General features: G+C 45.7%; 1 protein-coding gene across 2 annotated transcripts in view; it reads right to left on the bottom strand.

The window, feature by feature from the left end:
• Positions 1-5,273: 5,273 nt before the first annotated feature.
• Positions 5,274-17,363, bottom strand: part of Dyrk1a (dual specificity tyrosine phosphorylation regulated kinase 1A) — a 133,597-nt gene continuing 121,507 nt past the window's right edge. For both annotated transcript variants that reach the window (XM_036203611.1, XM_036203612.1), the window contains exons 10-12: positions 13,240-13,546; positions 12,325-12,449; positions 5,274-6,320 (exon numbers count right to left, since the gene is read on the bottom strand). In XM_036203611.1, coding sequence (XP_036059504.1) covers positions 5,700-6,320; positions 12,325-12,449; positions 13,240-13,546 — 1,053 coding nt within the window. In that variant the 3' untranslated portion in view covers positions 5,274-5,699. The remainder of the gene's footprint in view (positions 6,321-12,324; positions 12,450-13,239; positions 13,547-17,363) is intronic.

Genomic DNA, 17,363 nt, shown 5'->3' with positions numbered 1-17,363 from the left:
ACAGGACTCATGTTTAGGGAAGAAAATTCAAGATTGCTACTGGGAAATACATTGAACACGTCTTCTCATGGGACAACTGAGCACTACTGATAGGATGCTACACCACATCCTCCCACTTCCATGATGGAAGATAACAGAATAGTGTGTGCTGTGCGCACTGTACTGCCTTGCTTGTGACACTGTGCAATGCAAGCATAACTCAATAAACAGTAACATGCCTTTTTAGGATGCTTTTGATTGGCCACATGCCTCTCTCCTTGCTCTAGTCATGCCTGGCTACAGGTTCAGCACCTTAGCCAAAGCTTTCTAAACATGACCTGACCCCATTCCAACTACCTGAGTCAAATGCTGGGTAGGGTGGGTGTGATTGTGCAAAGCTTCCAGACCTGCCTCAAAACCAGTAGGTATGCAGGTAGCTGTTCATCAAAACTACCCTTTGTCCCCCAGTTTGTTTCCTGCCCGTGGACACCCAGAGTGGAAGTGGTGTCTCAGGATGCCTTACTGATTCCCCGTCTCCTTAGGCTACTTCTCTGCATCAGACGTTGGCTTTAAACACAAAGCCATTTCACACAAGGAACTCATCAGCCCATCACGCTCCACTCCCACAGCACTTCTGATTCTTCTCTACAATGGCTAATGGCAGATAAGCTGCCAATTCATCTTTCTAAGGCTGTTTCCAACCTCAGGCAGGCCTCACTGGGTTAGCCCTCTCCTCTTCCCTGAGCAAACAGGCAACTACAGGCCCTGCCTGCTGTGCTGCTGCCCCTTTCGCAGGCCATGACTCATAGGGACTAGACCCTGCCTTTGGTGCTCAGATGCTCCACCATACTGGTTTCAGCTAAGGAGTTAGGGATGGTCATAGGGACGCATGCGTGCAGTAAGAAGATAAACCCAAAGGTAACAAGCTTAGGGATAGTCATGGGACGCATGCGTGCAGTAAGAAGATAACCCAAAGGTAACAAGCTTAGGGACAGTCATGGGACGCATGCGTGCAGTAAGAAGATAACCCAAAGGTAACAAGCTTAGGGATAGTCATAGGACGCATGCGTGCAGTAAGAAGATAACCCAAGGTAACAAGCTTAGGACATTTAATTGGAAAGATGATCAAACCAGCTTCCTTCTTCCAGACAGGGTAAGGCGGTACCACCCGCTTGGTCTTTCTGGATGCTGCATCCTGAAAGATGGCAGAGTATCTTCCTAGCTACAAGAGCACTTGGCAAACCACAGTGGGCCCCGCCATCTCTTCCCTTGCTCAGCGCTTTCAGCACCCCAATGTGAGCTTGTGCTCCCTGTGTTATCAGTGTGACTCCTTTCTGAGAACTTCCAGAACCCGGCCAAGCCTACCAGGGCAGAGCAGAGAGAGCTGGATCTAAGATCTGTCTGAAGCCTTCCTATCAGGCTGCTGGTGGGGGGGATTCAAGTGAGAACTTACTGGGAAAATCTAGAACACTGGTTCTCTCTTTAATACAGCTCATGTGTGCTGAGCCCAACCATAAAATTACTTCATTGCTACTTTATAACTGTAATTTTGCTAGTTGAGAATCGTAACACAAGTACCGGATATGCAGCATATCTGATATGCAATCCGTGTCGTGACCCACAGGTTGAGAACCACTGTCTCAGGCAATTACTTTGTGCTTACATCAGTATCTAGTTGGAGACAGCTGTCTCAGATTCAAGGCAGGAGTCTTTTTCAAAGTGACAGAATGCCTGTGCTCCTCCACCAGTGTTAATGCTGCTGTAACCCAGTCCTGATGTGGGCAGCTGGCTCTTCCTTCACCTTTCCCTGACGACAGCAGCTGAACCCTAGGAGCTGGCAAGGCCGTGTATGAAGAGAAGCATGGACAGCCGCATGCGTCTTCACAGCTAGTGCACACACTGCCAAGGACTGTGTGCGCTTGGAAATAGGCCACCTGGGCTGCTCTGCTCATTGTGGGGGATGTCTGCCCTGCAGATAGCCCAGACTCTAAGAACTCTGGTCTTTAGTACACCAAAGCCCTGCACAGCCTCTACCTCCCCAGTCTTCATCTCCAAGGCTTCCTCACACACAACACTGAGGCAGTCCTGTGTCTGGACAGACCATTTCATCTCCTACACATGGTCACCAGCACAGAACCAGACACACAGAGTGTTGAGCCTGGGCAAGTTAAAATGAAAGCAGGCCAATGAAAAGAACGTTGGGGACCAATCTAAAATGAAGTGTTTAGCGTCTTTCTTCACGTATTTTCCCCACTGTAAGAACATGACAGTACATTTAACAAATACGCAGGAACCAAGGGCAGTAGCAAAGGCTCAGACATCATTTTTGAGGCCTCAGATTACTACAGCCTCTTTTAAAAGAGAAAAAATGTAGTCCTATTTATTAGGTAAAAATAAGTCTTGGGTATTGTAGTCCAGTATTACAAAATAGGCTTGTTACCTAAGTTTTAAAAAATTTTTTGAAGTAGCCTAAGACAAAAAAATAGGAAGTTCTCCATTCTAACACACAAGCTCTACAACCGGAATCCCACTGACTCTTCTGAGTCTCTTCCCTTCTGAATGCCACAATAACATGTCCTTGTGCAGGCTGACATGGAGGGAGAACCTGAAGCATGGCCGGGCCGGGTTCTAGGGTCTGTACAGTACAGTGGCCAGTGCATCCCCAGGGAGCTGAGGAGCAGCAGCAGCATTCAGTCTATCAACCCCAGCAGGCCAGAGGCTCGGGAGAACCGTGTGGTCCTCCCGAACCCTCTGAACACTACACAAGACCACGAAGCAGTAACTGTGCACGCGATGATCACTCAGGTAAAGAATCCATTTTAAAGAACCAATCATCTGTTACACCTCCAATTTTTACTTTCAAAGATACGTGAAGCCTCGTCTCCACAAGGCAGTATTCCCCTTTGTACACAATTTGACTCAATTATACCTGCTATACCTACCAGACCTGGACCCGCTTCATTGCATAGGAAGATTGGTTTTTACTATGTTTACATTTTTCCTTAAATTAATTTTTAAAAAAGCATAGTAAAGAGTCTGAGGACAAATTATTCAACTGTTTATCATACATAAGACCGCATGACTATAATACAAAGGGGGGTCTTTTTCATTTAACGTTACAATATACACAGCAAGTCCGGACTAGATCTTACAATCTGAACACAGGTATTTAACCTTTTCCATGCTGTTTATGTTTACAATGCACAGAAGTCCTGTAACCAAACTGTGTAGTAAAGCACACGAAACTGGACTGGAACATGACACAGTATGCAGAAGCACTGGATTGTGTGGTTCTCTTCATTTAAGTATCGGTCTAAAAACTGCTTTCTTTTTTGGTGCTTGCTAAAATGTGGCAACCAGCACAGGGGGGGAAAAATGACCTGAGCCACCTGGTGTGGTGTCGGGGTCCCTACAGCAGCAGGTGCTGCACCCCTCTGACCCTGCTGCACTCGAGGTGATGCCTTTATTCACGGAAACTCTCATCAACTACCAAGTTCAAAACAATCCACAGGCTTGACATTTAATTACAAAATAAATATGGATTTCCTGATTAACAACCAAAGTATTTGTGTTTATAAAAACGGGGCTCTCCAAGTTTCCATTCACATTCACAGAGTTTTAGGCCTTTCTTTTGTCATTGTTTACATATAAAAAACTGCTTTTGCTCAAAAAAAAAAAAAAAAAAAAGAAAGAAAGAAAAAACCCAAAAAACAAAAATTGACCTAGTCAGCCACATGGAGTTGACCAATAAAAAGTAACGTGGTGTTCTGCTGAGTTGCTTCCAACAGGGCTGTCGGTAGGCAGAGGTAGGTCACTGCTTCTCTCCTAGGCTTCTTGCAATCCCGGACAGGGAAATTACTACATCCCCACTCTCCCGATTCAACCGCTTAAGAGTGTAACACCCTAGAATTGCTCACTTTAAATGGGAACCCAAATTTAGCCACTGCCAGACTGTGTTACATGAAGGCAGCAGACTCTCCAGTGAGGTACCTGTTAATGCCAGCCTGCTCACTGCAGGTCACACACAGAGCTCTGCCTTCCTCCTGTTCCTACTGTGGACCTGTTGGTTCAATCAAGGTCTCGAATTCAAGTTTACAAGTAAGTTAATCAGGATACAAGTATCAACTGCTGGCTCCATAGCTTCTGGATCCAGTGTCCCTTCCCCTTCAGAAGCCTGAACACATTTAGAATGTGACAGGTGTTGTAATCTTGAATTAGATGTCAATCTATTCTGTCCAGTACACAGATTGCTGTAAAATGTATTGGCTATGGATTCAACAACAGTTCCAGTTTTGTTTAAGCAATAGTACAGCCATTATTTTCAACTGACATTTAAAAATGGTCTAGTTACACCTTGTGTCAAAGTGCAGAACTGCTACATTATTGGTTACAGACATCTATGTGCTATAAAAACAGCTTTGGTACAATAAATTATCAAAAAAGAAAATAAATTTTTGTAAAATTCACAGCATAATTGTGAGGCAAAAAAGCAGTCACATAAAATTCTGCATTTTAAAATGTTCAGGATGAACAGAAGACATCTTTGTGCAGAAGAAATGGTGGAGACACCACGTGCCGAGAAAAAGCCAAAGAAAAGGTCAAAGCAGGAAGGACACAGCTGTAGCTACTTTCGCCAGAGTCAACCACTACGTCTGTGGCCTTCAACCAATAAGGGAGTCGCTTTATGACACACGCAAAGTGACCTTGCAATACCTTACAATTAGTGGGTCACAAGTCTATTTTAAAAGAAAGGCCTCTTGAATTACCCATTCTCTGTGTTTTCAGCATTAAGGACTGTCTGCAAACGCATGTCCACAAGTGATTGTATCTGAAATGGTAGGCTCTTCTAACTTCGAGTCCAAATCCATAAGGCCAAAGGTTATCCCAAAGACCACCACTCAGACCTACCCAGGACTGGCCACAGCGGACCCGCTGTTTGCTTTCTCAGTGCACCTTGCTGAGGAGGAGACCAGTCCCGTTGCATTCCTATCTTCCCGCGGCCTCTCCACAGGAGACCACAGGATCCCACGGAACTGCTGCTTTGCTCCTCGGTAGGTTCAGACAGGAGAGTCCTGATCCCCGCCACTTAGCATGCTTAATGTGCCTTACAAACTTCAACACGATCGTCCCTTTCACACAGCTGAAGATGATGTTTGTGTGAGCTGGAGGTCCCTCTTCCTTACAGTACTGCATTTCCGTGCCCAAGTATGTGGAGGACATAAAAACCCAAATTTCCCACCCCACCCCCAACCCCAAACAAAACAAAACATGGGAAAAGGGGGAAAAATAAAAATGAAAAAACAAAACAAAAACCAAAAAATAAAAAAAAAATTTAAAAAACCACCCTTATGGGGCCCTTTATGCAAATTATGTGCAGTGCCTTTTTATTTTAAAATTAGTTGGCAAATGACCAAGACCAACATCTGAACATTAACTTTTGTTGGGTAGAAAGACAAACCCATATGACGGGGAGACGGCAGGTTAAGGTGGGGCAAAAAGAGGGCACCTCGGAGCTCTCCGTGAAGACAGGTGGACATGGCTCTTAACAACTGCACTGTCCCTTTGCAATCTTTTCAAGTTAAAAAAAGTCAGCTCTGCCCTCTTGTAGCGGTTCAGTGTGTTAATCTCCTTCTGATTCAAGCAGCTTTGCACTTTGTTTTTGGGAAAAAAACACCACTTCTATAAAAACACACAAGAAACAAACTCAAGTTTCAATGTAGTCACGAGCTAGCTACAGGACTCTGTTGCACACAAACTCCTGTCATGGGAGACTCTTCTCTATCAGCCCCTTGCCTCATCGTCAGGTGTCCTTCAGTCATGTAATGTGCAGGGCCTGTGTTAGCAGAAAATTGGTATGCTGGATGCCCAGCTATGCCAGTCTCTTGGCGGGGATTGGAGTAGACGGTCAAGTTAACGTCCATAGCTCCATTCTGTCCAAAGTCCAAGGCATTAGCAGCCACTGGGCGGTTCTGATAGGCCTGATTGCCTTGATTACCAGTAGAGGAGGAAGATGTCGAGGAAGAAGTCGTTGAGGAAGACAGGGATGTCATGGAGTGGTGACTGTGGCCAACCTCCATAGAATCCTGGGTAGAGGAGCTATTTGTTGGAGAATTGTAGACCCTTGGCCTGGTCCGGTTACCCAAGGCTTGCTGTCCATGGTGGTGGTGGTGGTGATGGTGGTGGTGGTGGTGATGGGAACTGTTTCCATGGTGATGGTGCAGTGCATTCTGCTGAGGGGCTACATGAAAGGTTGTTTCTTGAACAGGACGAGTTTCAACAGTGACTTGTGTAGGAGCTTCAGTGCCTGACCAGCCCAGGGGAGCCGGGAACTGCTGACGCACCTGCGAGGGAGAAGTTATGAACGGGTTATTCAGCACGGCTTCTGAGCTTAACCTACATCTGAGCACTGGCATTAAAGCAGGTGAGCTGGGGGGGGGGGGGGGGGGGGTGAGTGGAAACTTTCAGTACACTAGATAGTTCTACACCACAAAATTCTACGTAAGCTCCAGAGCAAAACATGTTTTACCACCAAAGCAGCCAGTTTTCCAAGTTCCATTTACATCCAGGTCTCTATTTCACCGCCTGTGTGTGCCAGATTAGTAAGCTTTCTCTAAGAACCCAGCTGCACTCTCAGCCGGTCCACAAGAACCCTGATCTCCCCTCGCAGCTTTCTTGATACAGCCAAAGGCTTCACAGTCCTCCCTCTAACCCAGCAGGAAGGACCCATGAGATATCTCACACTAGATCCCAAATCTGGCCACCCTTCTTCCTGCTACCACCACCATCACTCGGCCTAGACTAATGCAAGGGCCTCTTTATCAAATAAAACCACTCTCCTGCTTCCATGCTTGCCCTCTCAACCCATTCGGAGTAGCAGCACTATTCTTTCAAAACACAAATCAACTCATTCCCTGTTTATAACCCTTTAGTGGTTTCCCACTACCCATTTCTCCAACCTTTCTTTACATACTTGGCTTCCCATCACCCCAGACTGTCGTCCACCCCTTGAACTGGACACATGCTTCAGGGCATCCGTGCTCACTGCCTCCTCCCATCAAGACTTGAACTGGACACATGCTTCAGGGCATCCGTGCTCACTGCCTCCTCCCATCAAGATTGCTTTCATTTCTCATCTTTGCTTCCATCTCTTCCTTTCAATCATGTCAGTTCTAGAGTTCCTGGATGTTCTGGCTAATGCCCCCAACCTTCTGTGCACATGACTGTCCCTACTCCCCTAGCCTCCTTCATCTGGGCATGGCCACCAGCAGGACTCTGGCTGAAAGGCATGAGCTTCTGACGTCACTGCTAGCTTGTGTAGGTGCAGCCAGGTCTGTGTGCTGAATGCCACGCTGCGGGCAGCTGAGCCAAGGGCATGTGGGACCAGTGCTCTGAACACTACTTCAGTTATTTCAGTGTCATACCCAGGAGGGGAGACACTGTTCCCTCAGCCGCTTCACCTGGATAGTACATGTTCAGTCTACTTTAGTCAACACGCCTCAATCTAACAAAAGTCCTCAGTCACGTGAGTCTTGACTGACTGAGCTGGGTCTAACCCAGAACTTTACCAACACCATGCAGGTAACACCTCTGATACACCCCTAGACTTCCTTTTCATGTAAATATTACTTATCATTTTTGTGTTCTGTTGTGCTTACTTGTGTTACTATAAGCTCTGAAAAGGCAAAGGCTGTCTCTCACACCAGTTTAGCACAAACTGTTAAGTATTTATTCAATAAAAAATTCATGAAAATGAAACCCTTGAAAATCCAGTAGGGGAAAACAAAATTGGTAGGCAATCTCACAAATGAAAATGCAGGTTGAACATCCTTAATCTGGAATGAAATGCTTTAAATAGAGATAACTTAGAGCTTAACTCTTAGAGTTTCAGATTAGGGACACTCAACCTGTAAAAGGTGAGTTCTACTACACCAAACTCTCAAAGAACTGAAATGGAAGCACTTATAGGTCTAACCCTCCAGATAAGGGGCACTTGACATGGCACACCAACTCTGCACTGGAAGGTCCCGGTTCCCCGGGGGACAAGTAGGCCACTCCTGACACACACCTACCCTCTTGGCAGAGGGAAGAAACTGACACTGGCAGAACAGACAGAGCCAATCAGAGATGTAGCAGGACGCTCTCTGACAGAGCTGAGTGGTCAGCACCAGAGCCTTGTGCTGGACCCATTATCAAATGGTTAATTTTAAAATCTTAAACCAGGCAGTAGTGGTGGCGCACACCTTTAATCCAAGCACTCAGGAGGCAGAGGCAGGTGGATCACTGAATTCAAGGCCAGCCTGGTTTACAGAGTAAGCTCCAGGACAGGCAGGGCTACACAGAGAAAACGAACAAACCAACCACCTTAAATTATGAAGTGAGAATCAGTGGCACAGCACTGTAGTTGCACAAAAAGCAATCTGATGATAGGCTGTCTCCATGAGGAATGGGCCGGTCACGTGTATAGAACAGACAAAGCTGGACACAGGACAGAGCAGGGTGGGATGAGCTCTCATCCTGTTATTCAGAAGCATACACAATTTTATAAAAATACAAACTATTATTGTGGATTTCCTATTTAACAGTTTGAGGCCATAGAGAGCTGTCCCCCTCAAGTCCAACTGTGGATGAAGGACACTAAGTAACCCTTTCCTCATGCTTGTCTTCCTTTCTTTGGTGTGTGTGCCTGTGTGCTGCTGGAGACTCAGCTAGCCAGGGCACGGTGTGTACTCCAGGCAAATGCTCCACCATACACTGTACTCTAAGTTGGCAATGACTTTCAATTCTCAACTTAGGTTTGCAAAGCTGTAAGATCATGCAGACCATAATCTGGTAATCATGACCAAAATTACATGTTGCCTTACCGTGACTCAACAATTTTACTTCCAATTGTTTTCAGGTATTGTTACAAACAATTGTTAGAACAGACAAAAACCATATAAAGTCTTTTTGTCTTTGTATAACAGCTCTGGCTGTCCTGGAACTCACTTTGTAGACCAGGCTGGCCTTGAACACAGAGATCCACCTCCCTCTGTCTCCTGAGTGGTAGGATTAAAGGTAGGCAACCCCCCTACTCTGTTCACCCCTACCCCCATCCCCACAACCCCTGCACATATAAAGATTTATTATGCCATCATAAATAGTAAAAATAATCGGAAGTAAGCAAAAATGCTCATTAATAAGCTATGAATGAAATTACTTATGGAATATTCAATTAATGTAATACTGTAAAACAATATAAAATAAAAGCTTTATTTTAATATGGGAAGAATATCAAATCTGTGCCATATGTAGAAAAACCCAGACGTGAAAGTATGTACGGTATGGGTATGACACTGTTTATGGCTGGAGTGTATAACATACCTAGGGATGTGTTTGGAGGTGTACAGAATGCTGTGAATGCATATAATATACTACCTGGCTAATATATATTCTGATAACGTGTAGTTAGATTTACTTTTATGTGAAGAATAACTTTGCAAAGATATAGAAGCTACAATGTTAGTTTGTACTAAACTAGCAGACATGAAAAAGACGACTTCTCACAACCCCGTGTGCTGTGTTTCTTTTTACCACGCCACTGTATCAGCTATTCAAAACCTGGCCGGCAAAGCCACTCAGCAGATAAGGGCACTTGCCGCTGAGCCTGACCTGAGAGTTGCATTGCCCAGGACCCACACAGTGGACAGAGGTGACTCCCTGAAGTTGTCATCTGCCCTCCATGTTCATGATATGGTTGGCAAGCATACATACACACACACACTAAACAAACAACTAAAAATTAATGCAGGAAAAAAGATAATATACTGGGCACAGTAAAGCATGTCTGTAACTCCAACTACTTGGAGGCAGGAGGATGACGATCATAATTTGGAAGGCCAGCTGGGAGTGTCCAATAGCCACCTAAAATAAAGAAGTAAATCAATAACTGATTTGAAACAAAACTGTGATTTCTGTTAAGACAGATGGGAACTTTCAGTGTGTGTTTACAGTACAATATAGATGGGAGAGATGAACAAAGGATCGTCCAAAACAGTTTAGGGTGGCTTTTACAAATTGGTGACAGTTAAGAACTAAGTGTAAGGTGTCATCTCTAAGCCAAAGCAGGAAGAGTGGTCTAGCTGGGCACATCCCATGAAGTGGAAGATGTCAGTCTGAGCATTCTGAGTGCCGAGGATAAAGGCAGGCCTGGGTAGGGCAGAGTGCAAAAACACACTGCTGTCACGTGGGTTCTACATGGTAGTTTCCAATGGGTACACAGGGACACACTAGACTGGAGTAGGAAAGTTCACCTGGGCGCACAGAGGTACCTGGCTGGGGCTGACAGGGAAGAGCGGTTGGGTGTCCTCCCCAGGAAGACAGGGAATAGATGGTTCCCAAAGGGGAGGGGCAAACATTATATGCATAAAGTTCCGATTCACACTTTACTAATCCAAAGACTAACTCCCTGGCCCTGGATTTATGACAAGAAAACATGTGAATTTAGGGCCATTTTTATAACCAAGAAATAACATTAAGAGTCAGGTTAAAGCTAAAAATGGTATTAGTTTCTATAGTACAGCTACACTGTCTTGCTCAGACTTTCAAAATGATATTTACAGTAAGCCAAGCCAAGCCCACAGGGCCTTGGGAGTTAATTCCAGTCAGAAAGGGATGCTTTAAAAACGGTGACTGCAGTGACTGATGACAAGGGGTGAAACCATGCAGGAAGCATGCAGCAAGGTAGGAAGGGACAGGACACATGTCATCTCCAAAGCATGGTGGACAGGAACATCCAAAAGTGAAGATGGCTAAGGGATGGACAGAGGAACAGGGAAACAAAGACACTAGAGGAAACTCATTGACGTGGAGAAGTCGACACTGCCCAGTACTGTCCAGCAATAGCACAAGGCAGCACTGGAGTGTCCTCTGCTGGAACTGGGGCCAGGAAGCTAAGTGCAGTGAGCTGAAGGGCTGCCAAAGACAAGGGGACCCCAGAGGGGGCCTGGTGAAGAAGACATGGACCTGAGGAAGACCTGCTTTTACACTAGAAAGAAGACTGACTCGGGGCTGCTCAGAAGGAGCCAGACCCCAGGAAGGCAGGAGGCCTGGCCTTCAACAAGAAGCCAATGAGAAGAGAGGCGGGTGAGCTCTGTCAAAGTGTGTGCACAGGCAACAGCACCCACCGTGGGGAGAGGCTGTCTAGAGACTCTACCCAAAGCAGGGGAGCCAGGGAGCGAGGCTTGCAGCACTTTGCAGGGAACAGAAGGGAGACATGACTCTCTGAGGAGTGTGTAATTACCTAACAGGATTCAGTGAATACAAACAGTGAGGACAAAACTATGTGACAGTTTCTCCAGCAGAACCGAGCAGCTCAGTCACAAGAAAGGGGACCATCAATCTAGCATAGATTTTACTTACACCACCAAAAATAACTGCCTGGCCTCTCAGCCCTAAAAATAAAAACGTAGCCAACCCTGTGAAGGCACATTATCTCACGAAGCCAAGTGCTCCTGTGTGAACAGGGAACACCTCCCATAGGTTTATGGGTTTGAACACTTGGTCCCTGTGGGCAGCAAGCGGCAGAGGCAAAGCTTTTGCTGGAGGAGGCTGACCAATGGGTATGGGCCTTAAGGCTCCATAGCCCAGCCCCAGGCCTCGTTTCTACAATGCAGAGAGAGGCAGTGTGCCCAAGGAGCCTCCTGCTAGCCTGGCTTCCCTGGCAGGATGAATTCTTTCCTTTTGGACTGTGAAGCAGAACCAGCCCTACTGTCCCCTCATGCTGCTCCGTCTGGGCATTTGACCACAGCAGTAGAAAGTACCTAAAATGGTATATCAACCTTCTCCCACCTGCTTCACATTAATTTTTAAAATTACTTTAAAAAATTACTTTAATAGTAAGTTTACTACAATCAGTAAGTTTAAAAAGCAAGACAAAAACATCCAAGGTTAAAAAATCAGGTACAGGCTGATTCAGAAACCAGGTCTGGGAATGGAGGTCCCAAGAGGCAATGACAGAGATCCAGACTGCAGCTCAGGGAGACAGACTGCATCTATGGAGTCTCAGCACCACAGAAAAAGTAGGACTCCGAACTGCATGAAGCTAAGATGCTGCTTTGTCAAATAATATAAGAAACACAGGAAAATGCTTGCAAAGACGGTGGTGTGTGTGTCCAATATATGTTCTCATTTCTAACAAGGAGGGGAGTTACCAGGATGTCCTCTAGTCAAAAGCTTTATTTCTTTAACAGTGAGGACATGACACGCCTTTAGAAAAAAAAAGACACAGACACAGTCATCCTAATAGTCCTCGGCAGCTCCCACAGCTCCCACTAGTGGGGCCATGACATGAGCCCCGGGAGAGCTCACCTGGGGACTGTGTGTCTCACAGTCCATGGCCTGGACAGCAGCTGTGAAGTGTCCACCGCTGTGCCGATGCTGGTGCGTTGGGTCTGATCTGGCTCGCCCACTGTTGCTCGTTCCTGAGGATCCACCTTCAGTATCAGGACATGGAGTAACTTGTGAGTTTAAAGTTACTTCTGCTAAGTTAGTACTCAAAGCTCTACCATTCTCATTCTAGTGTGAGGTTAGGAAGACACTTGTGAGTGAGAGCATCTCCTCAGCAAGCACTGGGACCTGCGTTTGTATCCCCAGCACCCACGTGAAAAGCCAGGCTGCAGTCCTCTCACCCCAGGACTTCAGAGGAAGTCAAGCCTGGTGCACTGAGACTCCTGTCTTTAGGACTAAGGCAGACAGTGAAGGAAGACAGGCAGTGTCCTGTCTCCACATGTGACCTTAGGTGTGTGCACACTCAGATAAGTGTACCACACGGCACACACACAGAGACACACAAAACTTTCAAGCGATAGTATTAACTTGAAAGAGATCACGTTACTGAGCCTCAGAAGACATCTTCCCACATCAGCCACTAATATACCCAAGTTCGTCCCAGGCAAGGAAAAATTCAAGGATGTGGAAAAATAACTCCATTTAAAACCACTTACAGTCTCGGCTAATAAGTAGCTTTGTTGCCAACTGTCAGGCAGACAATTATCACATGCATAATTAAGGGTTGAATCTACTACTAACTATACAGAGGGGAAGTGTTTACAGGTGATCGAACTCAGAGCCACACACATGCAAAGAACAAATTTAAGTAAAATAAGCCGTTGCTACCCATTTACAAAACTTTAAAAATCAGTCTATCAATACTCTAAAAGACCCCCACTAGTTGGTACGCAGAAAGCCCGGGCAAGGCCCGCCCCACGCAGTGTGACGGCAGACCTGAGCTGGACGACGTGCTGGAGGTGGTGCCTGAAGACTGGGACTGCTCCATCGCGGGGCTGGTGGACACACTGTTACTTGTGTTTGTGCCTTCGTCGGCTGTTTTCTTGAAGAAACTGTGCTGCAGGGCATAATATGGTTGAATCCGAGTTTTGGGGTCATAATCAAGCATCCTTAAAATGAGGTCTTTGAACTTCAAGTAGTCAGCTACCGTATGACCCGATTCCCCAGCACGCCGTCCGCCAGGCCCTCCTGTCTCTACTCCAAGAATATTGTGAAGTTTCCGGGTTCCTGGTGGTTTGTACTCCTGTTGGAGAAAACAGAAACAGTCTCTAAGTTTGGTGGGATATGAACCATCTACGTGGTCTACTCCAAGTGTCCGAGGCACTTACATGTACAAGGCTTTGTGAGCAAGGGCATTAGCTGAGAGAGCAAGATGCCCCCACACAGACTTCTGCACACAACACTTAAACACATGTGCTTACAGCAATCCAAAACCATGACTATGAAGAACAGTGTAGCTCAGCAGCAAGCACACAACAGCCAGCCTAGAGCCGGGTTGTTCCCAGGAACAGGATTCTTATTTTCCAGGATAGTGGGAAAAGCAGACAAGCAAAGGAACACAGACTGACACAGAAAAGGCACAAGTTCACAGCAGTGACTGTGAAGGTTTTGCAGAAGAGTGGGTTCTGACCTGTTCTACTCTCTACCTAAGTTTGTCTGTCTGTTCTGACACAGGGTCTCACTATGTAGTCCTGCCTGGCCTACAACTCACTACATAGACCAGGCCAACTTCAAATTCATAGAAATCCGCCTGCCTCTGCCTCCCGAGTAGTGGAACTGGGATTAAAAGTGCACAGCTCTGTGCCAGGCTGGCTCTGTACCTGAGCACATGCTGCGCTGCCTCCCCAACGGTGGCTCATTAAAGCTGTCGTCGTGCCTCTCAGAGTGAAGAGGCACTGTCTCCAGCAGCCCGTTCAGCTACTGTGCAAGCTACTCCTCTTCTTAGACACCACGCTTCCTAAGTGTTGACCACACAGTGGGGTTCTGACACCTACTTAGTAAACGGCAGTGCTGCCACGCTGCACCTCTCCACAGACACTAAGGCCACAACAGCATCACTGGACCTTCAGGATAGTATAGGATCTTCAGATGATTGTTTAAAGAAGCAGGACAAACCACAAATGTGCATGTTCAGCAAGTGTTCTCCTACTGACCAAAACCCCAGCCCCAAAGAGCAACCAGCAGGTTAAAGGAGCCCTGTGATGGGAAGAGGGCCATCGTGCCAGACATGAGCAAGGGCAGTTCAGCCTAGTTCTGACCACACACTGACAGCCACATGTGGGCAGTCTGAAGAAGGTGGAAAAGGTGGGGCTGCTGGGGGTGGCAATGTGTACAGATCTCTAGAGATCCCTTCAGTCATGAACAAATGATGATTGACAGAGCCTCCTCACAGGGTAAGTAAAGCTGAGTCAAAAACGCCCCATGCAGATTCAGCTGGTACCAGCCCTATCCTACTGGTCTGATAGGGTACGAGACATGTCTGCTTCTCATGCAAAATGACACTTACATCTCAACTATTCTCAAATACACAGAGATTGACATACTTTAAAAAAAAATTACAAAAACAAACAATAGAGTCCATAATTTAGTGGCGGAAACAGTTTACCAATCAATCCATACTGATAAATGGCCCAGGCAATGAAGTTGGCAGGCAGGTATCTTAAACTAATGAATGTAAGGCACATGTGATAAACACGTGTGAACAGATATGGGGTTTCAGAAGAGGAAGACTAGTCATAAAAATGAAGACAAACACAGATTTTTAAACCCGAATACTAAAAGAAGTGAAGAACCTGCTTAACACTGGGTGTTGCGTGCACATGTGTCGAGGCCAGCGGACAAGCTCCAGGGTCATTTCCCTCTTTTTCTTTGAAGCAGCGTCTCTCACTGGCCTGGAACCCACCAAGTAGGTCAGGGTGACTGGCCAGGAAGCCCAGGGTTCTCCCCATCTTTGCCTCCCCAGCACTGGGATGACAAATGTACACCATCATGTCTGGCTTTTTTGTTTTAGGTGATTCTGGGAACTGAACTCAGGTCTTTGTGCTTGCAAGGGAAGCACATTATTGACACCGATCTCTCTAGCCTGCTCAACAGTTTAGCAGCAGACTAGATTCAGAGTGCTGGGGAGCCAGGTAAGAACATGAATAGTGACCAAAACACCAAACAAGGTAGGCACTGCTGCACTCCACACTGCAGAAGCTCCACACCGGCCTGTGCTCCCCAGCAAGCCAACCCACCCACCACTACAGAAGAGAAAAGATCTCGGGGTGACACTAAGCCGACACCCCTGTAACTGGAGGACTAGAAGAAAGACAGACAAGCAAAGTAAGTATCTGATAACATCTGAGCACCTACAAGAGATCAGTCCACAAGTCCAGGCATGTCAACACACTCTAAGGAGACTACATACAAAGTATGCACTGTGTAATAATCAAGTACAAAGATGACATGTTTTAATCACCCTGCAGGAAAAGGAAACCAGACCGCAAATACACAGTGCTAGGAGCAAACAGTGACTTCACAGACAGTACGATTGGAAAGGGCCACACCATCTTTCTGAAGGAATGGGACATGTGACCCATGTCCCTGCAGGCAGTGTGCCACCACACCAGGAGGACTACATCCTCTCAGACAAAGGCCTGAAAGAAAGCCTTCCTCCCTGTGGTGATTCCTGCCAGATATTTATCAGAGGCGAGAAAAGCAACTAATAAGCTACTGGAGGTCAGAATGTCCCTCTGCTTCTGACAGCAGCGCGCGTGTGCGCGCACACACACACACATCTCCAGACCACTACAACAAAGTTTAATTTTTATCAAATACACAAGAAAGCATCACCAAGACAGATTACATACTAGCCTCTAAAAATCAGACTATAAATTCTAAATGAGTGAAATCACATTTTGAAACTACAGTACTATTTAGTTAGGATGAGTTAAGATGTCTAGAAAATTCTCAAATAATTTAAAATTACGTAACAAGATAATTGTGAATTAGAGAAGAAGTCACAAGCTGAGTAAGGACACCAGAATACTCTGACGAGATCAGCAAGTTTAACTCAGTGTTACACCAGAGGCCATGGATGCCAGGACCAAGTGGGCTTCATCACAGGTTAGGGTAAATACTCCAAAGCCAATGAATAAATCCACTCTGTAACAGGAGTAGGAGGAGTCACATGGTCATCTGTGTAGATGCAGACAGTGCAGTTTCTAGCAGGACCTGAAATTCACGTACAAGCCCATTTTTCAGAATTTACATAGAAAGGAAAGACCTAGAATGCAGACTAATCCCAAGACAGCAGCCCAGCCTGGAAGGAGTATTTAAAAAGACAGCAATTAAACCGGGCAGTGGTGGCGCACGCCTTTAATCCCAGCACTCGGGAGGCAGAGCCAGGTGGATCTCTGTGAGTTTGAGGCCAGCCTGGTCTACAGAGTGAGATCCAGGAAAGGCTCCAAAGCTACACAGAGAAACCCTGTCTTGAAAAACAAAAAACAAAAACAAACAAAACAAAAACAAAAAACAAAAACAAAAAAACAAAAAAAAGACAGCAATTAACACTGTGCTGCTAGCATACACTAGGACAGGGTGACGGAGAACAGCCCAAATTTGCAAACATAAAAGGTGAATTGGCTTTTTTTAAAAAAATAAAAAAGAAAGAAAAAACCAAATCAGATTGACAAAGGGCAATGTCAGCAAATGATGGTCAACACTGCCCCCTTCACATGACTCCATGCTCAAAAATGAATTCAAAGGGAACCAAAACAAAGTTAAGGCAAAATCCAAAGAAACTTTAGGAGAAAACATCTGTAAAACATATTTTTACCAACTTGGGAATTTTAGAAAAAAAAAAAGTTCTATAGATTTGAACAGCACCATCTACTATTAATGATATTTTACTAGCATACATTTCTATGGTATCCAAACAAACCATGCTTAGAAATGGAACAAGCAAGCCACTGCCCAGGAAGAGGTACTGACAGGTAATAAAGGCCTCACACCCAGCATAAATAAGGCACTTCTTAAAGAATAAGAAAAACTGAAAGAAGGTCTATTAAATATTTTCT

The sequence above is a fragment of the Onychomys torridus genome, chromosome 12 (assembly GCF_903995425.1).
Source record: "Onychomys torridus chromosome 12, mOncTor1.1, whole genome shotgun sequence".
NCBI lineage: Eukaryota > Metazoa > Chordata > Mammalia > Rodentia > Cricetidae > Onychomys > Onychomys torridus.
The sequence above is the reverse complement of the archived record's forward strand: the minus strand, read 5'-3'. Positions and strand labels throughout refer to the sequence as shown.